This window comes from Labrus mixtus, chromosome 12, assembly GCF_963584025.1.
Source record: "Labrus mixtus chromosome 12, fLabMix1.1, whole genome shotgun sequence".
Taxonomy (NCBI): domain Eukaryota; kingdom Metazoa; phylum Chordata; class Actinopteri; order Labriformes; family Labridae; genus Labrus; species Labrus mixtus.
The window spans coordinates 16,872,823-16,898,346 of record NC_083623.1 but is presented as its reverse complement, the minus strand read 5'-3'; the positions used below and the strand labels follow the sequence as shown (position 1 = coordinate 16,898,346).

General features: G+C 38.9%; 1 protein-coding gene and 1 long non-coding RNA gene across 2 annotated transcripts in view; one reads left to right on the top strand and one right to left on the bottom strand.

Moving 5' to 3' along the window:
• The window catches only part of syndig1l (synapse differentiation inducing 1-like), a 40,135-nt gene extending 19,886 nt beyond the window's left edge, over nt 1-20,249 (top strand). Inside the window, exons 3-4 of the mRNA XM_061052371.1 lie at nt 9,176-9,313; nt 16,904-20,249. Of these exons, the coding sequence (XP_060908354.1) occupies nt 9,176-9,313; nt 16,904-17,062 (297 nt within the window). The 3' untranslated portion in view covers nt 17,063-20,249. The remainder of the gene's footprint in view (nt 1-9,175; nt 9,314-16,903) is intronic.
• LOC132984582 (uncharacterized) overlaps nt 1-25,524 on the bottom strand; it is a 76,150-nt gene that overhangs the window by 32,530 nt on the left and 18,096 nt on the right. The window lies entirely within an intron of this gene.

The window sequence follows — 25,524 nt, the reverse complement described above, 5'->3', positions numbered from 1 at the left end:
CGGAGCGCAGTGAGGATTGCATCTTTCATATGAGCAAAACAACACACATTGTCCATTTAGTATGTTTGCCCTAATGCATATGCAATATGGGGCGGTTCTGCCCGAGTATGCAAAATACTGGGAGGAGAAAATGCAAAGAACTGAAGCAAGTACACGCATTGTGATTTACCAAGCCCGGCAAAATTTGCGGTGATTGTGACGGTGTCTGTATTTAACACCTTTGAAAGGAACGTGCTAACCCAGGAGACCAGCGTTATGCACAACAGGCTGCTGTTATTGTAGTTAGGAGGAGACATAAGCACAATCCAAGAAGGCATACAGATCGCGTTAAGCATGTTAATATGTTTGGAATGACAGCAGGAACCACCATGATTTAACTATATATATAACTACATGAATATTCACAGCCTCTGCATTCTAAAGAATTTCAGCTGTCTTGTGCGCAACAATATGCAGAGTGTCGCGCCTGGGCGCCACAGAGGAGACAGCTCGCACCTCCTGCGCAATGTATGACAATTCATTCAAAAGATGCAGGGAAGAAAAGAGAGGCCCTGTTTAATGCCGAGGTTTTCTTCTAAGCCAAATTTTCTTTTTGTAATATTCAGTTTTATTTGCTATAACTCGAAAATACTGTACGTTTAATGGCTCTTCCACTGATACCTACTTTGCGCTTGCAGTCATCCTGCTTTCCGTCCAAACTCTCCATGACGTAAACCAGTAGAACACGCAAAAACCCAACTTAAATAGTACCGCCTCCACAAGGTTTGCACCTGGTGTCAAAACCAGTAGATCACCCGCAAAACGCCCACCAACCAAACGTGCAATTTGTTGAAACGAACACGCAATTTAGTACTCTTTAATTTGGATCTTAGTAAATCAGGCCCCTAGAGCCTTGTCTTTCTGCCCACCATAAGCCAAGGGTCTACCCGCCCGCGGTTCAGTGTTGGAATTACATGCTTAAATACAAACAATCTGCAACCAAAGGTTTCGTGCTGAGAAAAAATGCGACCCATAAAAAAATGCATTTTGGCTCTAACAATATTATTTATTTGATTTTTGCAACTATAAAGTCGGACCTCTGTGCCGACATATGGATTACAGTTTAAATCTACTCTTGTAACCTTTTTCTATTTTCACATTTGTTTTTTCTATTTTAAAGGCTTTATATGCGATTTTGTGATCCAGCAGATGTCGCCCTTGAGCACCAGCATTAAACCAAAGCAACCCGCAGTGCATTGTTGTGTTAGCATGCTAATGCTAGCGATCTTTATTATGCTCGTATCTTCACACTGCTTGTAAATTTACCTGAAATGAGCTTTGATCTAGAAACGCAGTTAAGCAGTGAGCACAGTATGTTATTCTTCTTTTCTCTAGTCCCTCAATTAAACAACTTTTATTCGCGAGGGGAGGAGTCAGCATGTCAACAATCTGAAGATATAACTCTGAAAGCATCACAGACAGTGGGACTCGGGTGTTACACCCATTGTAGACAGTCATGACTCACAGAGTTATTTTCAGAGGATATACTTGATTTATATTACATTTAAGTGTGAAAAATCGCATATAAAGCCTTTAAGTTATTAGAAAGTGTTTTTGGCTGAATTTAATGTTTAAAAAGAGACACATTTATATTAAAGTATATTAAAGCTGTTTTGATATTTTTAATTGAAAAATTCAGTACCAGGTATTGTGAGCATGTCAGTCAGTAAACCCATCTGATAGCACTATTTGTAATCCTGCCAAAATTGGTTTGTTTCTTCTTCTCTAAAATATCTAAACAGCATATTGATTTATTATGGCTGCCACTTGCAAAAACAATTATGGCAAAATTGTGTACTGATCATAGATAATAATGGACGAAGCCTGAGTGACGTCACCCATCTTTCACTGCAGGGGCTTTGGAGTCCCATGGATGGTGGTCGCCATACTGGTAATGCTTTCTCAACCTAACTTTCAGTCACTCTATCGACAGGCTGAGAGCTGGAGCTGAGGCGGGTTTCAAGTCTCTTAACAAACAGTTACAGCGTGCCTGCTTGTCAATCAGGTCATTTATGTGCCTTATTATGAATAATGCTTATGCTTCATAAAATCAAAACAGATGAGTTACCCAAAAAAAACACCCCTGAACAGTGTGCAGATTGAGACATGAGCTTATCAGACATATTGTTTTTTGAACCAGCTGCATGTTATTAAAACATGTCAATTTCTGCTTTTAATATGTGAATTGTGAAAAAAGGCAAATATCAGAACATCTATGAATGTAATGAAATATGTGAGAGATATTCTGGTTTCTTTTGAGAACATTTTAGTCTTGTTCTTTCGGATGTCTTTGCCATGCGACAGTTGTGCTCTTGCATTTCCACCTGTTTACAGAACTCCATGTGAATACTAAGTGTGATGTGTAGTGTTTCCTTGTCATAGCCTCATTACACTGTGCTAAATTACAAACCACACAAGTGGCTACTGGGACAGAAGGGAGGAGAAAAACAACAAATATTTTGTTCATTAAATCCCCACTTGTACTACAATCCCCCCTCCCCTCATGACTTTAATACATGTTGGAGAGGACTGCATCTTGATAAGACTCTTATCATTGTGATCACACTCTCTGTGTCTGAGGGTCCATCTGAGATTCCTGAGTGAGTGTGGGAGACCTCTTAACCCTTGGCTCTTTATGAACCACATAGTCTTATTAGACAGTCTTATCAAAATGCTTGTATTTTTTTCCACATGCTGCACCCTTTGGTGGCTCTCTATCCTGCTGCCTGATAAATTACAAAAACTCAAGTCAAAACCATCTGTGGCCACTGGCTCCTATAACGAAGCACAACCATCTGGAGCACGGGTACACACACGTATATTGCACTGATGCTGCATTAGGATGCAGAGGGTGCGACTGAATATTGTCTTGGCTAGAACCGCCTGGCGACAGACAGGAAGGACAAATGACCCATTGATGACTCTTATGCAAAGCAAACATGCTCCGCCTTTTGTAGAAATCTAATTAAGTGAGAGGGTAGCATTATGAGGGCACACATAATGACTTCTGCCTGCTCCCTTTTTCGTTTAAATGTTTCACTCACACAGAAAACAATGTTGCAAAAGCAATCATAACATCAGGTATAGTTTTTGTGTTTTTTTTACTCTGTATCAGGCATGACTGTAAATGTGCTGAAATTTTTTTTTTGTGCTGTATTGCATCTTTTATGGCTTTGCTCATTAACTTTGCTTATGCATTCAGCCAAGTAATTGAATTCCCTTTGGTTGTGGAGTAGTTTCTGCAGCCAGACCCCTATTTGTATTTCACCTTTGTCTAGCTGCAATGCAAAGCAATTCATTTATGTAATCATGACTTCTGGGTTTTGCTTTATGAAACAATTCTGGGTTTTTTATTTAATTTAGAGTGGTCAGTTTATTTCATCCTGTTATTTTGTGTTCTCTTGTTTCTCCTTTTCTCTCTTTTATAAATAACGACTAGCAGCCGCATTGATCAGATCCAAAAGCAGACTTCATATTCCAGGATGTGACCTCTGATTTTATAGTTTATGTCTGGACTTATTGATTGCGTTGGTTGTATTAATCTAGCAGAGCAATGTATAGTACAAATATGTTTACTCTGTGGCATCTACTTCAACAAGTCAGCACTTATGAAACAAATCTGCAAACATAGCAAATCAAATAAACGTGAAAGAGGAAATGTGACAGTTTGAGTTTGATTACCAGAAGGACAATGAGCTTAAAAAAAAATGTCTGCTTTAGTTAAGCTGAAACAGTGAAATACTAATATGACAGAATCTGCAAAAAGTTATTTTACTACATTATTTAAACAGTTGAAATTCAACAAATATACTATTAATGTGCTTTTAGAATCCTCTATTCAGATTCATGTCTTTTTGCCGGCTTTGTTGACTGATAATTCTGTTGTATTTTACTGCTATGTTCAAACCCTGATCATAGACTTGTGTACAGTGGCTGATCCAGGGGGTATCCCAGGCAAACCCTTGATGTCTGATTGGCTACTTCAGGGATAACCCCAAAATCCTAAACTATGTTGGAACCTTTGCTTTGTCAGAGATGGGACTTGTGTTAAAATCAACCACTTGGGCTTAGCTTTCTTTGCATTTTAATGGGGCACATATATCATTTTGTTTACACTTTCAATTGTGACGTCTTTGAGTCCTTGAAGAAGTAAGCATGGAAGATTTAAATGTTGCCACTCTGTTGTGATACTTTTAAAGTACAATAAATACATCTTTTAGAGACTTTAATGGAAGTAAAGTAGATATGATTAGATAAGACAGAATGGCTAAATATATTATCTTGAGCCGTGTGTCCGTGTGTGTGTTTGTGTGTGTGTGTGTGTGTGTGTGTGTGTGTGTGTGTGTGTGTGTGTGTGTGTGTGTGTGTGTGTGTGTGTGTGTGTGTGTGTGTGTGTGTGTGTGTGTGAAACTTCATGCTAGCCCTGCATTAGTCAGTGTCCCAGTTGGGTAAAAAATAAACAGAATCTGCCACTTCCTTTGTGATGCTTTATTTACATTGTTGGAGATTTTGGTGCATCTAAAATAAAATAAAATAAATGTCTACGGTATATTAGACAAGCACTTCAGGCCATCTTCACAGAATTACCTTCCTTCCAGGATTAATGACACAACTTTCACTTGACATGATCTGCGCACACAAAGAAATGTGTCAACAGGGGATGGATTGCAGGGGTTAAAAAAAGTGGACAGGGGCACATTTCCTGTGTGTTGCGTAGGCAATTTGGCAACAAATAAATTACACAAGCCCTCCTCTTGGTTCTGCTGTCATGGCAGAGTGCTGAAACCATCCATTAGCTCTTCATTACCTGTCAGCCTGTTGCCTCATGTTGACAGGATTTACGCCCCGCGAGACATATCTGCGCTCTGATAGTAGCACCGGCATGCATAGTCATTAGGTATTTCTCGTAAAGGAGAGAGGGGGGGGGGGACAAATGACGACAAGTGCACACACACACACACACACTCATTTAAAGTCAGACAAAAATGGTAAACAAACTTGTGTTTACTTTACAGCTTCTCAGCCTGTCAGTGATCGAGAAGTTTTTTTTGTGTGTGCAATGGTCGTAGCCCTTGTTCTTTGCGTTTCATTTTTGAGAAAATATGAAAGATTGATGTCTGATCATAATCTTATTATTGTTGCATGAGACGGCTTAGCGGAGGGATTGGGGGCCTGCTTTAATCCGCTTTGTCCCTCATGTTGTCATTTGAAAGGTTTTGATTAATGACCCTCCAATGTATCCGCTTGTACAAGAGGCTTCAAGCACACCTTCCCCCAGTTGACATATTTGTTAGCTTGCTTGACTGACTTCCTCTTCGCCCATTTAATTCCTCTCTTCCCTGATAAACCTAAGCCAACCAAACAGCCGGGATCCCTGGATGATGATGTGTGTTTTCATTCCCCAAACAGCCAGGAGGCAGTACAGATATTGTCCGTGAGCTCGGAGGCACAAAGTGGAGCAGGCCTGGCTCTGCAGAGATTGCAGCACTTGCTTTAGGCCATGAAGGCAGCATGACATTATGCAGACTGTAGCATGCATTATGCTCATGTATTATGACCTTTTTTTCCCTCAGCATTACATTATGAAGAGAATGAGAATGTATCGATCATCATGACAGGGCCCCGTGTTCACAGCTTTGAACAGATTCATTAGAAAGCCTGACAGCACAGAGTGGTGTTGTCTTGTGTTGCAGACATCATTTAGGAAGGTTTTGCTTGCTCAAACACTTTTGTATTTTATTAAACTAGTTTTGTCCTGCAGAAGTCTATTTTTGGATTATATAAATCCACTGTTGCCCCTATCATTAGTGAGCTGGGCCCCCACACATTTCCACCATCCACCTTCTAATCCCCTTCATCCATCAGGCAGCATGACTATAAGAGCTGCATGTTATTAAAACTAAATGAAACCTGCCTCAACCCTCAAAGCGAATGCATTCCCAACACCCATTCAACTTTGAATAGAACCAACAATGTACTGTAATCTTCTCCCTGAAATAAATAAACTCCAGGTGTAAACAAAGACAGGAAGTCTGCATTGTCCTTCTTTGTTCAAACATGGTATCATCTTACAATTACAAGTCTGCCAAAAATGTCCCCCACCTGTTCCTACATTTATATTTTGCTGAATAATAATTGTCATGACTATTTTCAGATGCCCAGAATGTGAATGGCCTAAGCCAGAAGGTTATGATAGTCAATAAAACATAAGTTATCTCAAATAAAAATACTAAGCAGATTTTTTTTCCATCAGATTTTGCTGAATAAACATAGAAAATGCCAATGCAAAACAATTCACAACATCAAATATGTAAATCCATTACACTCCATTCATTATTTGCACTTCCTAATTACAGAAACATTTTTTCAGAAGTTTCACCTGCAATATACATACAGTGCCGTCTTTGGTATTTTGTCCTCACGGTGATGTCATTTTCTGGTGTATCTTTGAATGTGTCATACCCCTAAAATCTTTAAAACCTTAAGATTACATACGTTTTCATGTAATGTTCTAGCTAACATGATTGTTTTAGGTGATGAATAAAACAGGACCATGAAAGCAACAACTTGTATTAGTTTCCTGCCAGGCTCTGCTTTTTGCAAATGATCAACCTTGTTCCAGATGTTTGGTGAAGATGTCACCATAAACAAACGTACAACATTATGATAAACAAAACAGGATCCTTGGCTTTCCTGCTGCAAAGAAAAAGAGTACTGGCTGTAGCTATTGTTGATTTTAATATGAATTAATTCAAACAATAGCCAGAAATGATCCATCATTTGAAAAGGGTTCAGTCCACGCTGTGGAAAAAAACAGAATAAACTTCCTTCAAAAAAAACACCAACAACCTCCAGACTTAAGGGAATCATGAGCCCAATGAAAGAGAGACTGAAATGTCTTCATTTTTAGAGCAACAACACCAACTTCTGAAAAACCAACGGCTCCGTCTAGTAACAAAGCTGTGGGTACGCCCACTCCAGTCTTGAGGCCAACACACTGAACCTCAGGACATGATGCATTCACTCTGAAGGTCTCGTATTATCAAAAACTGTGGTTCTATATTTTCCTGTTTGATATCAAACAGTGGTAGAGAGAGAATATGTAATCCTTGAAAGTAAAGTCTAAATTCATTAGGGTCCAGCGCATCAACAGAAAAAGGAAGGGATTAAGTGGTATAAATCCTCCAAGAATAAAGAAAACATGAAGGCACAAGGTCCAAATGTTCAAAGAAAATGTAGGGAAAGAATTTTCTTTGTCAGATTATTATCTTGAATGTTTTTATCTGACGAAAGCTCGCTACCACATTTGCCTTTCTGCTATGACTGATTTCTCCCCTTTCATGATCGCAATATTAAGCTTAATATTAAACTCAATTTCTTTGACACAACAGTATATTGTTAGCCTTGATTCCTTTCATTTATTTGTCGTGTTCCACCCTCATGCTGGATCATCCTTCAAACAGGATGATGTGTGAAGGATGCAGCTTAATGGCTCGCATTGAAACCATGGCCTCAATCTGTGGTTTCTTTTCATTACAGGCTCAGAGGAAAATAAATCTCTGTTCTTTGTCTTTCCTTTGTCGTGGGGGGACATGCACAGTTTATGTATGTTGAAGGTTGTTTGGCAAAGTACGGTCATAAAAAAAAAAAGACTCTTAATATGGATAAGGTCTGCCTAGCATGAGGCCCGAGAGTGTTTAACCCTCCTAACAGTATGCAGATGTTTGGACGTCTATTCTTTTTTGCCGAGAGGTGTTTCAGTTCCATGTGAGGAATGTTGCATGGAGCGTGAAATAGTTTCATAAAAGCTTGAGGGAAGAGGTGTGTTAGATTCATAACGGTTTTATATCTGAAATGGAGAGTACTCTCAACCGTGGCTTTTTTCTAATGCCATCTGTTGTTTAGATGCCAAAATGTAGGAATCTGCATATCTCCGAACTAATGAGAAAGTAATGGGCCATCACCAAAAGTTCATGAATACGAGCTGTGACATTATGAGGAAGCAGTGACTCGTCTGTGTTTTGTTTCCCATTACACAAATGTCTTTTTCCTTCTCACTGACTGCAGATTCTTTCTCCTCCCAGTCGACTTAGAAATCACCTCTATACCTGCACACAGGTTGTTGTACAGGGGAGGAGTGGTGTTTTTATCATCTGTTACCTTGAAATCTCTCTCGATTCACTTGTCTGTCTACAGACTTACTAAGCAGCCCAATAAAGGAATGCGTTGACCTGTTGAAACAAACTTATGTATACTGTATATGCTGATAGCAATTATTTTCATATATATATATCTATATATATACTTTTTTAAATTATTATTATTATTTACTGTAATGAGGTGACAAAGTGAAAAATATACTTTTTCCTTTTCTTGCTAAGACCTAGCACTAAAACTGATTCTAGCATATTTTCAAAAGTTTACAGTATTCATGTTAAGCTTAAGACTACCGTCTGCAGCTTTCACCGTATAGAAACAAGATGTTTACATGGATTGATATGAAGGGAAGAACAAAACTGGAGAATTTACCTAATGACTAATGATTTTTTCAAATACCTAGATAAGAATACTGTATATAACCCACATGTTTGCAAGCAAAACATTAAGCTTTAGCAAGTAAGCTAAGCTAACCCACAGACTGGAAACTGATTAACAGCTAGCCTGGCTCTGCCAATGGGTAATTAAATAAAAATATGTTCCTTTCTACAGCTCAGTAATAACCACATGCAAACGACTTAATGAATAAGATGGAACATAGGATAGAGTATGTTTTAGAGGTTCATTTTTGCTGGGTTTGCATTACCTTTGACAAAACAAGGTGAGGTATTTTCCTACAATTATACAAATGTAGCCAAAGCTAACTCCTTGCTGGCTGTAGCCAAATATGAAGTATAAACTTTGGAGTGCTTTCAGTCTTAGATAAAACGTTTTGCATTACACTTTAAGGTTTGGAAGTCAAGTTAATTCAAGTCAAGTTAATCTGTTGAAGAAATAGTCTTAAATTGAATGGTAGCATAGTTTTATGAATGAATGTCATCTTTAACTTGAACTGCACTTCTACTACATCACCCCTTATTCCGATGTATAAGGTACAAACTGGGCGTGTGTTCTGACCCTGTTTCCGTTCTCTGTGCAGACGGACTGCTCCAGCGACAGCGAGAGCGAGGACAACTTCATCGTCGTCCCTCCTCGAGACCACCTGGGCCTGGCCATCTTCTCCATGCTCTGCTGTTTCTGGCCTCTGGGGATTGCAGCGTTCTACTTCTCACAGGGGGTGAGAACACGTACACAAATATCTTTATTTATATATAAACAAATGCATTCTGTCTTTCACACATGCTTTTAAATGATGTAGTGGTTCTTCGTCAAGGTCTTACAAAACAGGTGCGTCTTTCCTCCCACCCAAACAAATGATTTTCGATGAATTTACTGGCATGGGAACACACGGATACACTCTCACAGACCCAGCTCTTTGTGTGACTCATCACCGGCAGATTAAGGGCTATCACACATAAAAAAGAACTGACAGCTGACTGTCCTGCTGCCAACGCAAGGCCACTTTTTACTGAGCTACCCATCAATAACTCAAGGCCGATCTGTAATGGCTGCTTGATGCCCTGCAAACAGGCTTAGACACCTCTCGGAAGAGTTTTCAAGGAAGTCTAACATCGGAAGTGTTCTGAGATGAGAGACCGACTTTGAACTAGTGGTGTTTTTCAGGGGGATTAAAGATGAACCCAATTACAGGTGTGGCGACAAATTAAAGGTGATGAGCTTTCACACACTTTTAACAGCCTTGAAAGGGCTATGGTCCGGAAGGTATATTATTTGACAATTCTCTAAGTCGTACTACAAAAAAATCTCTGAAAAGTCTTTGTTTTGATGACTTTAGCATAGTTTTTCTGCTTAAACTATCTTAAAAGAAGCTGTTTTTCAGGGTTTTTTTCATCTCCCTGCCATTTATCAACAAACACAGCTTTGAATGTTAAATCTAAAACGGTTATTAAAAAGAATCCAATTTGTGGTTTAAAGATTTGATCGTTTAAAAACGCTACCTGCATGGTTAATCCCTGTATGGGTGAGAGATTGGCATCCAAATTTGCAAATTCACAAAATCAAGGCTATTGAAATTAGTATTGCTTTGCCAGAGAAATTGTATTTTGATGTGAAGATAAAAGTGCATGAGTGTAGAAAGAGTAGTTGTATGGTTTTAGAGTGCAATTTGACAGACAGGACAAACGCAATCCTGCTACTTTGAAGCTTTTCCAATATGTTCTCAGCCGAAGAAAATGGCAAACAGCACTTATTGGCTGTCTAATTGATTCCAGCTGGACTACCTCCCTCTTTTCAATACTGTTAGAAAACATCTCCGGTGGTGGTGTGTCAGTCAAAGAGCAGAAGGGATCGCTATGTGCCCTGCTGCTAATCAATTCTGTCTCTCTTAGAGGCCATGTGTAGCACACACATACAGTATAGGCTATGCAGTGTTTGTATTCAGAGTGCAAGTAAATACACACTGTACACACATATGCAGGAGATTCGTGAGCTTTCCAGTTAATCGTCCTGCATTTTGAAATATCAAAAAACATTTAGCCATCTTATCTGTTGGCGTGAGCAGTCGGCAGCAGATTAAGGCAGTCAGTGAATTATCTTGTCAGGAGCTAATTTGATTCTTCCTGGGTAATTATGGGGAAGTGATGGCTGCGTTTAGGGATGGATGACTTTCCTGCCAATCTCCGTCCTTTAGAAGGTACCGTCCAGAAGAGCTGTCAGGAAAAGATATGGTGGGAGTCTGGGATCGCTTCATTTTATGGCTCAATAACCCACTTCACTGGTCTTGGTTTCATTCAGTCGCACAGGGAGCCCTCTGACTAAATGAATTAATTCTGTAGGAGTTAGCATGAGGATAATGTACATTTTTATTAGAACACAGTTTGGGATTGAATTATCTGTGTTAACTTCCATCCTTCTGCACTGTCCGTAGTAAAAGCAGAGCATAGATATCTGTGCTGAGCTACAGAGCAAAAATAAAGCCTGATCAAAGATCTTTCTTTTACTATTTGACATGAATACTATTACAGAATGAAAGCTCATTATACCATAGGAATGCTTCAATTATTTAAAAGCAAGTGAAAAAATAGCAGGAACTATAGAGAGAGAGTTTTGAGAAGCCAAATTTTGAGGGCGAGGGAGTATCACCTAGCATTAGCCATATTCATCTTCACCTTCTAACCTCTGACATTTAAAAAAAATACACTTAATTTGTTATTTTTATAGCGCAATTTGCTACCCCATTTAAGTATGTATATTTAGCCAAATATTAGGGGGATCGGCCAAACAACGCATGCAGTATTGACAATTTCTTTTAGGTCATATAGGGATTTTTTGTAAACCTGCCCAAAAAGACAGATTATGTATGAATACTTTTCTGTACTCATGTATGTACCTCGGGCTTACCATCCTCAAAACTTCAGCCCATTATGCTCATCTTCATCGTTTTTAGTTGTTAGTCCTCTCTGCCTTTTGTACTCATGCATAATACGATTAGACAAGAGCAGCAGGACAAGCCAAGGAGAAAAGTTTAGAAATGATCACACGTCAGCGTTGTCACTCACTCCGAGGACATTTTACAAACAAACAGGTTAGCGACTGTAATGGAGTCTGAGGACGGCAGATCAATAGTGTTTTTGTTTAGTCCCACTGGAAGGTCAGTCGTAGTCAAACAGAGAGATGGGTAATAGCTTCCCAAGGAGAGAACACAATGAGTGAGGGCATGAACACACACACACACATACAAACAGACACACCGACAGGCGCACATTTATCTTCTGCTTTTAATTGCTTATATCCTATTTGCCAAAATCTACATCTTTAATTTTGTGTAACGTCTTTATGGTAAATAGTGCTTTACAGTGTTAGAATTCAGCGTTTACCACCCACCCACCCACACGCGCACGCAAACACACAAAACTGCTAATGACTAAAATAGCGTGAGTATCCGGGGAAAATGAGCTCGGAGCATTTGATTGGGAAACAGAATTGAGTTTCAATTATTGCCACTAATAGGGTGAGTGTTTTGTTTTGGAGATGCTGATAAATGTTTCTCTCAGCTCCAAGACATCTGTGCTGGAAAATGCAGAGTTGAGGAGCGGCAAGCGATTCTTTTCAAGATTATGCAAATAAGACTCCCCTCAAGTTATCTCACGGCAAACAAGTCATCATAATGGATGGAAATGAATGAGCTAATTATTGTGGAATGGTTTATATATATTTGCACGCCTGTCTGTTTGAAGCGGGTTGAGAGACGGCGAGCGAGAGAGAGAGGCGCAGAGATTCGGGGCTTAATGTGTTGTTTATTGCGAAAGAAAAACCTGCTAAGGGGACTGAATTGACTTCCATGAGCACATCCAATAACTCTCCATGCAGCTAAGTCTGAGATGTTATCTTTTTTTCTCTATGACACCACATTTCAATCATTTTGTCAAGGTTGTGGAGATAAAGCCTTAATGCTTCTAACCGTTTCCCTCTCAAGGGAAGTCAAGGAAAAGATCCCCACATTGACGTATATTGTGCATTATACGGAGAACCACATAGGCACACCTTCATCTCTTTAGTGCACATTGTGGACTTATTATATTTCATTTTCGTGTTCCTCAAGGAGAGCCATGACGCGCTTTAATTTAATTACTCGTGTGAAAGGGAGAAAAAGACGGATAAATCAATTACAAATGCTTTGGCAGGAGGAATTAAATAACAAGCGTGTGTACTTCAGCGCTGTTTCCTGCCAGTGATGGGAAGAATAAAACTGTCCGCTGTCACATTATGACTCTATTCAGGATATTCTCCTCAGAAGGACCTTGCTAGTGGGAGTAATACATCCTCAAAAGGAGAATGTGTTCTGTCAAGTTTGGAAAGCAAACCTGATTTCCCAGAAGGCCTCCATAATGCTGCTTTTGTTTCAATAATTACTGTATTGACATGGAAGCTGTCTTGATTACAAGTGCTTTGTCTTGATTTACTTCTTGACCTTTTGAGGCGTTTGGCTGAAGACTCTTTCTCTTGCAGGCTCTCTTTGTCTCACAGACGTGGTCTTCTAAAAGCTTCTCGGTGCTAATCTTCCAAAAATGGAATGACCTCTCTTTTTTCAGTTGTAATTGAAGAAAAAAATGTTTTTTGTTTAGATGTGCTGTGGTTAGAGATGCAGAGGTGTTTTTTTTCTGGTAAAGAGAAACTATTTAATTGAATTAAAATTGTCCAAATACTAAAAAAAAAAAAAAGAATGCAACATTGCAATCAGGAACTGGTTACACTGGTACAGAAAATGAAAACCCTAGATGCAGAAATAGAGAAAAAACAAAACATATTAGTATATCTGGAGAAGTTAGAATGATACATGCTATAACCACGCATGCATACTTCAATATGAAATACACAATTAATGCTTACTGTGCACATTAATCCTCAAAACACATTGACAATGTTCTGCTAATTCAACTTGCATACTAAGGCTACACATGGAGCACTACTGACTTTGGGATGACATTAAGGATCATTTCACTTGGGAACACACAAGAAATATTTGCTTTAAGAATAATCCGTCTATAATGTATTTATCATCCACCTGTGTCACTTTAAAAAAAATTCCTTCACTAATATTTCTTATTTGGACATACACTTGGAAACACAAGCCCTTAAGTATAGAATGACTTTCTTTTAACAGGTCTCTTGTTCTTTGGATTGATTTGCCCTCTGGTGTCCCAAGTTGCCCAAAATGGATCCACAAATATTTGTACTTTAATTATATATAATTGAACAAGATGATAGAGAACTCAAAAATAAAACATTAGAATGAGGTGCCTTCCAGTGTCCATCAAATGAGGGACATAGCTGTGGCTCCTGCTACAGTTTTATAGGAAAAAGCTGTTACATTTTGTTTCACACGTACTTTTTTTTATAATGACTTGTTGAAAATGACTTCAGTGACATCCCATGAAGATGATAATAATTACTATTTGGGTCATCATTCTGGATTTTTCTGTCTGATGGGGATGATCTGTCTCTGTAGCGCAAATGTGAAGGGGTTATTTTTCATAATACTAGGTACAGTGTATGGCTGAAAAGGTGAGAGTTAATATATATTCATAATAAACAAAAACATCTGTATAGAAGGCAAAAGGCTGGCACATTTATTTAAAAAGGCTGACCTGTATGTGGGCTGCAATTTACCTTTCCTTTTTTTAATATAGACTTTTTTGGGTTACAGACTTGATGTCCGAAGACTCGCTGTTACACTCCTATGTGATTTAAGCCTTTCTGAAGCACAGAAAACATTAAACATCAGTTTTTATTAGCTGCTCTTCTGGTTCGGGATCTCAATGTCAAATGAGGTAACGTGACGTCTTTCAGCTCCTCAAGGGGAATGTGCTCCAACAGGGAGTTTTGGTCTCAGTGAGTGTTACATTTACCTCAGGCTTTCACTTCAGTTAGCGACACAAAGCACACATTCGAAGAAAGCAGCAGCGAGGCTTGGTACCAGAACCAGCTGGCTCCTCTCAGTGAGGAAGAGTAATAGCTTGACTCCTTGAATCCTCCTCCATTTTTATTCTGTTATGATGACTAAGGTTGGGAATCCAAAAATGGAACCAAATTGAAGCCACTTTTATCCACAGGCTAAGTGCTTGTGAGAAAAGTCAAAGGTTTAGAATTTAAGTCTTGCTTCAGTGTTGGTTTTTCATTCAATACCGCTGTTAGATAGGAAATCCGCTTCTATGCAGATGATGCACCGAACTGCAAGGCGTAACCTCGAAAAAACTCAGACATGAATAAGAGATGTAAAAGATGAAAAGATGTGTTAAAGCTCACTTCCAAAAAGAATGGTACATATTTTTTTTTAAAAGGTGACCTTGGACTCGTAGTTGGAGGTATAAAACTGACCTTGAAGCCAGCCTCATCACATTCATATGAATTACACATCAGCTCCTTAATCATTTGAATGAATGCAACATAATAATGAAGGTCATTAACTCAACAGGACATCCTTAAATGTGCTGGGATGCATTTATGTCATTGTGTAAGAGGTACAATAAATTATAATTCTGACTCAGCAGAATAAGTTGTTTACGCCAGTGAGTCTCATTAATTAGAAATAATAGATTCATTTAGGGTGGCATTTGGAGTAAAATGGAAATTACTTTTGGAGAGGGAACAATGGAGATGGCAAATAGAAAAGCTTATACAACGTTCAAGTGCTGTAAAACTTTTTACTGCTGTGTGTGTCTGTGTGTGTGTCTTTTCTGCTTCAGTGCTGACCTCTATTCAGCTATAAATGAAAACAGAAAATCCAAGTCGACATCTCTCTCCCCTTTACCTATACTCCATTGGCAGGCAAGTTGGATAGCTAGAGGATAGACAGCACTAACAGCTCTATAAGCACATCAACAATATGCTCAATATACAAAAGAAAGTCTTATTCAACCACTATTTACTGTCCTGTTTGTCAGCCAAGTAATATACAACCAGAACGTACGAAAGATACAATCACAACTTAAATTCCTGCTTATTTAAATCATTTTTTTAAACATACTACATACAATCATTGACTACTTATTTAGTTAGCATCAATAAAAATGAGATATTCTACATCCTTGATGATCAAATAGTATTTTCAATCCATTTATAAATGATCTACTAAACTTTGACATGATAAAATGAAAATAAAATAAAGTGAGTTTGTCTTCATTTAGTGTGGGTTGTTCTATGTTCAGAGTGATGTCTGTGTTGTGTAGCTTGTGCAAGTGTGTCTTTGTGCCTCTTTGAAGCACAGACAAGTCTTAGGAGAGCCATCAGAGGAGGAAAACAGCAGGGCAAGAGGGCCACTGACTTAAAGGAGCAAAGGAGGAAAACATGGTGCGTCTCGTCTAATTGACGAGCTCGATGCGGTCGATGCTTTTATAAGTTTTTTTAAGTTCAGAGAGTTCACATGATAAAGAAACAATGTTTTGTTTTTGTGGGCTTCCACTGAGTCAAACCAGTCATCTGTAGACTCCATGCAGACAAAGACCTGTTAAAGGGCAAAACTAACTATTTACAATTTCAAGACGGATGTTTTATTGAGAAAAGACATGTGTAAAATGTACTGCTTTAACTTGCTGTTGATGAATAGGAAACTAGAACTAGACTAAGTGGTTACTCCCTGTGTGGGGAAACAAGTGTTATTTAAGCAGAAAGGTTGGCACAGCACCAGAGAGGATCTATATGTGCCTATAGAGGGTTGTTAGAATGCACTATAACCTTAAATACACAGTAACTGGGTCAGGCTGAGGGGGGGTTGTTGTCTGAAGAGAAATTTTTTTTTTCAAAAACCCTCTACAACAAAGCAATGAGATAACATGAACGAGCTATTTAATGACCTATATAGGTTTTTAAATGTTTAGCTTTAACCTTTAGGCACAGTTCTTATGTGATCTCTTTTTCAAATACGGTTCTATAAACAAAACTCGTTTATTTGGACCTTTTCTTGAGGTTTGTTTAAGGGGGATTATGATAAATCTGCTTCCCTGACATGTCATTTATCACTCAGTGCTAGCAGATAAAATGACCGTAACCTTTGCTCCTTGACATTTTCACACTAATTACATTTTTTAGTCCTGCTATGCATGATGAGATCTCCTGGGTGAAGCCTTCCCGCTCAGTCAATTGGCCCATCCTCCAATTGCATTTCCTTTTTTTTTTTTTATTCACACTGCCACAGAAATAACAGACAGCTTCCGAATTATGGTTCCTTAGAAAAATGGGTCACTATTTCTCTTGAGGTGCTTCTAAACGGTCTGACTTTCTTCTTCTCTTACATTTTTCTCCCCTTCAGACCACCAAGGCAGTGAACAAAGGTGACTTCCCTCTGGCCAACATCGCCTCTCGACGAGCTCTGTTCCTCGCCGCCCTCTCCATCACTATAGGCACCGGCGTGTACGTGGGAGTGGTGGTAGCTCTCATCGCCTACCTTTCAAAACCAGGACACATATAGCACTTCTGCACCTTCCCCTCGACACACACCTCCGGGGAGCCCATAGGAAGGAGAACAACTCCCTCTCTTGGGAACGGCATTGCTCCAGCCGACTTCGAGGGAAAGTTTTTTTTTTTCGGGGATGTACAGTTTTCTCCTCCACCTTTCTTTTCTTTCCAGCTTTCTCTCCCTGCAGGCCTTCTGTCAGCCAAGATTAGACGCACTGACTGGAGAGGGGTCAAGCTGGGGGGTGAGAAGACTGGGAATTGGGGATAGACAAAGTTTTTTGTTGATACAGAGAAACAGTTTAAGTAATGCAAGTATTCCATGTTGGAGTCCAGTTTGCATCCCATTAACTTTGGCTGGATTTCCATCGTCCAAATCCCTGGCAGAAGAATCAAGGAGAACAGACTGAGACAATAACTCTTTAGCATTTGTTAAAAAGCAAAGGTTGAGGAAGGTTAGAAAGCAACACAAAATCACTCTCAAACCAAGTCCTTGTTGTTGTTCTTTGCGCTCCAGTTGAAATCGTAGCCTCTCTGTGGAGTCCTGTCTCTTCCTGTCACAGTTTGCCACACAGGGCCGTCTTTAATAGACCGTGAGCTTCCCGTATCAACTCAAAACACCGAGACTGCATTTGTCCCTGGGCTGACTGCCGCACAGCTTCTTAAATCATAACAAAGGACTGCTTTTATTTCCTGGGAAACACTTAAAAAAAATAAATCCAGTAATCTTGATCAATGAAGAATGCACTTCTGAAGGAGAAGAACCATCAAAACAATCAAATGCTGTTCATTTCTCATTGAACAATGTGCACTGGCATGAATTTAAAGGACCTCAACGGAGACTCGGACCTGAATTTTCCCTCTGACGTCCATCCCTCAAAGACGTGTCCTGAAATCACACACAACCTGCTCATGCCTGATATGGTTTGCCTATGTCCATGAAAATGTGGTTCCTTTCTTTATGTTTGTCTTGTTATGTTCCCTCCAGTCCAAAGCCAGCGTAATCTTCACACATTATAATGTTCATTTAAAGCCTTTGAAATAAAGCACAGGAATCCAGTGGACATATGGTCAAAAAAAAAAAAAAAACCTGGGGATATGGTGTGCAGTTTCTCTCCCCTGAAAGCATAGCATTTGGTTACACAATGAAATGAAACATCAGCCGTTAACAATAGGAGAGGAAGTTATAAATCAGGTAGATAATGTCATTAAAAGGCAGGCCTTGCATACCCTCTGGGGCTCCACATAAACAAAGTGTTGCAGTCTGACAGTTTAGGTTTTAGCTGTGATCAATTATTCTTTTCAGGGGAGGAGTGTTCTGCTACACATGATTGAGCAGGTTTAGAAAATGTTTTTCTTAGATCATAAAAAAGCCTCAGTTAAAATTGATAAGGCGGGGAAGGGGCTTGTATTTTGCAAAATACTTTAGCCTACGTTCCCAAAATCAGCTATTGAAAAAGACAACACTTCATTGTAACTTTAGTTTGTTCCCCATGATTTAAGGAATACAAGTTATAGAAAGGCACTACAGAGACATTTACTCTCAGTATGAAGGGCTTCTTAAATCACTCTGATTGTAGTTTTGAATCATAGATAATGAATAGTTAGATTCTACTTCAAGCAGAGAAGCCTAGCGGGGTGACATTTTACACTTAGTTTCTCTGCACTTGTCCCGCATTAGTCATACCTGACATTTATGGTGCACAATTAGCTCGGCGTAATGGCTTTTTACAGAAGGAATGTGTACTCTCTGGAGCTTTGCCCCGAAAATAGCACAACCGCATTCATTTCACTAATAAGACACTTTTTGGCGTCGCTAGTCGCTGTCACACCCTGCAAGTAAACAATCCATTTTCCCATCCTCTGCTTTATGAAAAAAGACAAACATGCAAGTTTGATCTGTTGTGCTAATGAAGAGTGAACATTGTTCGTGTTCTCCCCCGATCAGGAAGTTTCCAGTGCATCGCAGTTAAATTAAACTGCAGATTTTAGATTTTGTTTTTGGCTGCCTGGAGAGGTGAACATCCTGCTGTGTTTTAATTCAAGGCACTTGGATAATCATAAACTGAATTTTTATTGATTTGTTGGAATTTGTTTTAAATCCTACCCTAAGATTCATAGAATACAAAGCCCAGTTATTCAAACGTGTGGAAATCCATTTCTTTGTCTGTCCAGGATCAGTTAATCCAGTGCCATTTTGTCCACAGGCTTTCAAAGAACAACTGGATTGGCTCAACCTTTTCCAGATCCAAACTTTGAAGCAATAAAAGAAATCTGGATTACCAACGCTTTAAAGAGGACTTCACCCGACATACGTTGTCCATAGCGGGAGCAAAAACCCACTCAAACCAAAAGATCCTCTAAAATCTGCTCGAAATCAAATATTATTTGCTTCACATCTTTTTGATTCATCCTTATGGGAAGAAAATTCCTGTATTTTTTTTACCACCCTATTTTTGTTTATTGAATCAGAATAATCCCAACCCCATCCGATGTTTTAAAAAACACAAATTGGAGGTTATATCCAATATAAAACAAGATTAACTGATCCTATTCAATTCTGTTATCTTTTTTCCTTCTTCTGAACAACCTGATTTCAAATCTTGAGGTTTTAATTTAAACTGGGGGGGTTAAAACAACTGGGTCCTGGTCATTTGAACGTTGTTATTTCACTTTTATTCTTTGGCCTTATAACATGTGATCCTTCTTCACCACATGTTCCTGTGGTAGCTCGTGAGCAACTACGTCAGCGCTCATACACATCACGACCATCACTGTAACTATACTGAAAAACTCATTTCATCACTTGGAGAGCGTATTATTGCTGATAATGATGAACATGCTTTGTGTTATGTAGCGTGTCAATCAAACAATGTGTTTCTATCCAGCTTCTTTGGCAACCTGGCAACCGTGCAATGTGTTACAGCAGTATAAGGGTTTTCAATGCTGTTATTTTCTTCTCATTGTGATGAGCTGATGTACACATTCACCCAACAATGATGTTTGCTGAATGCATTCCTCAATGCCAGGGTGATTATGCTCCCTGTATGTCGGATTAAAGAAGATAACATCTTTTTTTGTTATGTTTTGGGATATTTTTTCCTATCTTGTGTGAAGGCAACATGTACATAGTGCAAATAAAGACATGTTCAAATGTAATGACAATAAATCAGAAAGGAAGGACGGCCTTTCTTAAAAGCAAAGATTGTTTTTCTCTGTGGTTTATGTAACGTTGAGCTGTACACTCGGATTCCAAACCCTTCACATCCTGAGAGAACTGACTGAGTAATTGAGATGCTTCAGTTGTCCTTAAAGCACAGGCAAACACACACTGAGTCATGGAGTGTAGGTGGTTTCGCCAGAAAGCGATGGAGGAGCAGCTCTGAAATTTGTAGCTGCAGTGTTCTCATATAGCCGAGTGCTTGAAGTACACTTTTCTTTGTGTTGTCACCATCACAGTCACCGAGCGTGAATGCACAGCCACACTCAACTCACCATTCCACACACTGAACAATACACGCACAGGACAAACTGACATTTCACTATGTGTATTTATACTATCAGGGTAGTCTCATTCATTCAGTCTTACGGGGCAGGTTATGGTTATTAGTTCGTAGGGTTTGTATGGAGATATAAGGCTTCTTATCTAAAAAAACGAGGATCAACAATTATTTGCCGTATTTGGTGTAACATACTTCAGAGACGATCGAGTAAGCCTTCGATGGACTCCACCCAAACATTTTCCTATGAATGAATTATGAACTGGACTTAACTTTTTCAACCTTTACTATTAGCTTACTATGTGAACACTTTACACATTACTTTCAAACTTTTCAAATTTGTATTCATTACCTCTAGCTAACTGTCTCAATCTGTTTCAACCAATTACTTTGAGCTAACTATTTCATCTAATACTTTTAGATCAAGCTATTTAAACTGTATTATCTTAAAATGAGATTATTATTTCAACTGTTTCAATACTTTTAGTGGATATTATTTTTTTATTCATTACATTAAACTGCCAGTTTTATAAACTAAACATTTTTTTATTGCTACTTGCTTTTGATTTTTTTTTTTTTTTACCATTGTTCATGACTTTGGGGTTTTCTTTTCTTTTTTAAATTTTCAAAACTGTGTGTGGGTAAAGCATGTCTTTCAATAACAGAGTGTAATCCAGAATTTCTCTCAGGGATGAGTAAAGTATGTGTAATAAAAAAAATGAAAAGGCCCTTAGTTGCCATCGCACCCAAACAGCATCTGTTTATGAGAGCTGCCAGTTTGTGATGACAACATCACCGGGTTGTCAAATGGGAACCTCCATTCAAGAGGTGTCTCGTCCAGTTAGTCCCAGGATACCTCTGAAGGCTGGACAGTGAGTTTCTGGGTCCCAGAGCCAACCCGCTTAATGCAGGCTCCAACCACCCATCATACCCACCCACATGTGAAAAGAGACAAGGGAAAAACAGAAAGGAGAGTCTGAAGAGAGATGTTATAAGTAGGACTGTGAATACAGAAGAAGGGCAAGGAGCCTGTTCAGGCTAGAGCCCAACACTATGGTTAGGCTTGAAAAACAACAATGAAGTACAGATAAATCATTTAACTGTTCATTGCTTTCTGTTTTTTTTAAAGGTTAAACTGATATTCAATATTTAGTTTTTTTCAACAGTTATGTTATTTCAACAGTTTATTTTATTCAGTGCTATAATACAGTATGTAACTGTTTTTTTTAGCTAGTTATTTTACCAGTTTATTCGGTATCTAAATCTTACTATGTCCCTATTTTCCATCACAAACATTTTTATTTGTGTTATATTTGTATTTGTGCCATTTATCAAGGACTTCATGTAGCTTTTGTTCACCTTCAATATAGCAACACATCCTCATCACTGGTCAACAACATATCGTCTTTATAGAATCGCCCTATATAGACTGGAACTAAAACCTACAGGCAGCTGATTCCTTCTGTGTGAGAGCTGATCCTGAGCTTTTAGAGGTTTAAGGTGGCTGGGTTGTGCCAGTGTGCATAATGACAGTGGGTGTGTCTGCAGCACCAGCTGTAAAAGAGCTCTCACTACAAGAGTCAGTCACAAGCTCATGTCTTTGTCGGTTAATACACAGCAACTTGGACAATGTTGAGATGCTTTCCTAGTCATCTGGGGTGAACACGCTCGTATGATACAAAAACAAAGTGAACACTCCACTCTTTTCACCACAGTATGCTAAACAGGCTATGTTTGATGCCAGACACACAGGCAGATAGAATTAATAAGCACTAAGATCAAAAGAAGAGTTGTTTTTCTCAGCGTTCAATGAAAAAACTGAGCATACAAGACAAGGAGCAGAAAAAAAATGTGCTCATCCTCTGGTGTTCTTTTATATTTGTGCATAAGGGATTTAATTAATCTCCTTAAGACTGATTTGTGAAGTTGATCAGGAATGGGTCTGTCATAATAAAGTAACAAATAGAATCATCATAATCATTTGCTTTTTTTACATTTGACTAAAATAAAAATGCTTAAAGTCTGACTCCCCCAGCTCTTCTCATCTGTGGATGAGTCAGATTTCATCATTTCAACAGCTATTTCTCGCCTGCATTAGTGGATCATGCCAAAGATTATCGAGGGAGAGATATCAGTCGTGATTTAATCTCTCAACTCGTGTCTCTAACTGGAAGCCACAACACGAAACTAAGGTATTTTCATGCAAGCACAGTTTTCAAGATTGGTTATTGTATTTCACTCAAGGGTGGTGCAATCTCCTGGAAACCTCCACTTCACAATCTCACACTAACCCACACATGACAAAAAATGCAAGTCAGTAGAGTTTTACAACTTGCAGAAGTGTTGTTCCCAGGTGGATGAGGTACAATTTAGGTTTTAATTTAAGCACAGCAAATGTCACTCTTTTGCCTCCTTCACACATTCACTTAACTCTTACACAATTCACAGACATGGTCTAGGTGAGGGGCATGTATGCAAATAGAAAATTTACTCAGCTCAACTTTATGCAGACTTTTCCTATACCAGCTGCGTTGTAAAAAGTCTGCATAACCCTTTTCACACATAAGGAAATCTCCTGAAAAACTCCGGAGATTTGGCTACCAGGAGGGTCTTTAGGCTATGTGTGAACGCAAACAGCCTCATTTTTCACACTTCTGTTTTTCTTGCTTTTGATTTTTCTTACTGCTGTAGACATTGACTCTGTTCAATTCCAACTGACATGGAGCTGACACCCTTTTAACACCAGAAAATGAAGACGGGAGTTGAAAGAGTCATCATTTTTAACGAATGTTAAAGGTCTTTTTTTTTGTAAATTTGCGAGGATTCCCTTCCTGGTAGAGATTCATGGGATACACTCAGTAATCTGAAGATTCTAAAGTTCTTTGACTTATTTTGATATTTATTTGGGGAGATATATTGTAAGAAAACCTATAAGGATTTTATAGCAGTGAGGAGGCTGAGAAAAATTGAAAGTAGGAAACAAACAAGCATCCTCCTCCCACTCAGGTCACTCCCCAGAGCCAGAATATAAGAAACAATGTGAATCATTTTAATATGTACATACCTGTTCATGTGGATTTGAGATTTGGGAGTAGAATTGTTTTTTTTTGGGGGGGGGGGGGGGTCATTTTATTAAAATGACTCGGGCGATAATTAAAACTGCTGGTCTTGACCTCATCTTGTGAATCTGAAATGCAAAGATTTGCTAAAAGGTACATTTTTCCAAAGCTTGAAAACCAGTAGAAAAACAAAACAGCAAATGTATATTATGCTTGCTAAATGTTCTCATCTCAGTTGACAGGACTAGCCAGGCCTCAGGCTCTTTAGGCTCCATTTCCACAGCAGTCCCAAAGGCTACGGCTGTAGAACACAAAAGCAATCCGGTGGAAAGAAAACCTCTGGTAAAAAAACAGATTTCCATCTCCACACTGAGTAGGTACCTTGCCTATCCTTTAATATCCAGCCTTTATATTTAGACTGGGTATTGCATGTGTGTGTGTGTGTGTGTGTGTGTGTGTGTGTGTGTGTGTGTGTGTGTGTGTGTGTGTATTTGCTTTGACTTATCTCTCAGTGAAGTGGAGAAAGATGTGTCCCTGCTGAATAACACTGATTACAGGACTGTTCTGTATTGTCCAGATAATCATGTTTTGGTCAGATATTCATGAGAAATAGTGGGAACTGAAAGACATGTGAAGTACTTAATATTTAGTCTAATCAAATGCAAAATATACATTTTTTTTATCTCTAAATATCAACATCATTGTAAAAAATGTTTTTGTTATCCGGACAGAATCCATGCCCCGTGCCTTGATCAGGAAAATCCTGACTGTATTCAGGATCAAAATGATTCAAGTCAAACTCCAAGGTTTTTTAACAACACAAACTTAGGGGTTCCAACCAGATGAAAACCAAGACGAGATAACCTTATCCAATTTAGTGATCCTTTTGCTGTTTTGAACAATTCCAATTTCAAACTGAACGTTATCATGCCTACAGTGAAAAACTTGCTGATTGCTAATGAACAATACCACTCGGAAGTGTTCTCATTTCTGTTTGTAGTCAGACACCAAAAGGTTTGTCCCTTGCCTACAGATTGTGTATTCACGTGCAGCATGTGTTTACAGAGGTTGCATAATAAATCATGTGGAAGCTATATTGGGAATGGACTTTTCCATTGCATGTTCAAACGATCTCTTGAATTAAATTGTAGAGTAATTTGCACATGTTTACAGTCTCTTTCTCAGTATAGCATCAGAAACAATGTTTACCTTGCAGCAGCAGTATTTCTACAGGCTGTTAAAGCTGGTGAATAATGCAGGTCTGACTAAGAACCTCTCACATAAAGGGAAATCTCTCTCTCTCATCCATGACTCTGCACACCTCTCAAACTGTATAGGCAGAGCATTTCCAGGAAAGCCCTTTCAAATGCAATGAAAGTGTGCTCACATAATAATGCTTTCACATAACTCCGGCTTTTATCTTGCTGCTGCACTCGTCAGTTTGTCTGTGAGCAAAGGGGAAAGAGGGGCCGAGATTGAACTAATTTTATGGATTTTGAAGCCCTCAGGAGAGCGCCAGATACCTCTGTAAAGATCTATTTATCAACTCAAAAGCAAACAAAGGAAAGCAGAGTCAGGGGGGGAAACATGAGATAGTACAGAGAAATCTCTGTATGTACAGCTATTCAAAGCCGGTCAGAGGCAACAGCTGGGCAGCCGAGGAGAACATTTCCTTTTTGGGGGAGATAAGATAAGGCAAAAAAAAACAACAAAGCAGTTATCACTGTGAATAACAAATTCATAGCAGTTTATTATTCAGCCTGTGCCTTCAAGCCGTTAGAATGGCACATTTGTGAAACTATTGCTTTGCAGGAGTGAACAGCTTGCCTAACACTGGCCAAAGGTAACAAAATACACTTAATTGCATCTACAGCGAAGACAACTTATTAAAATGTACTATCTTTCAGCCTATCAACATT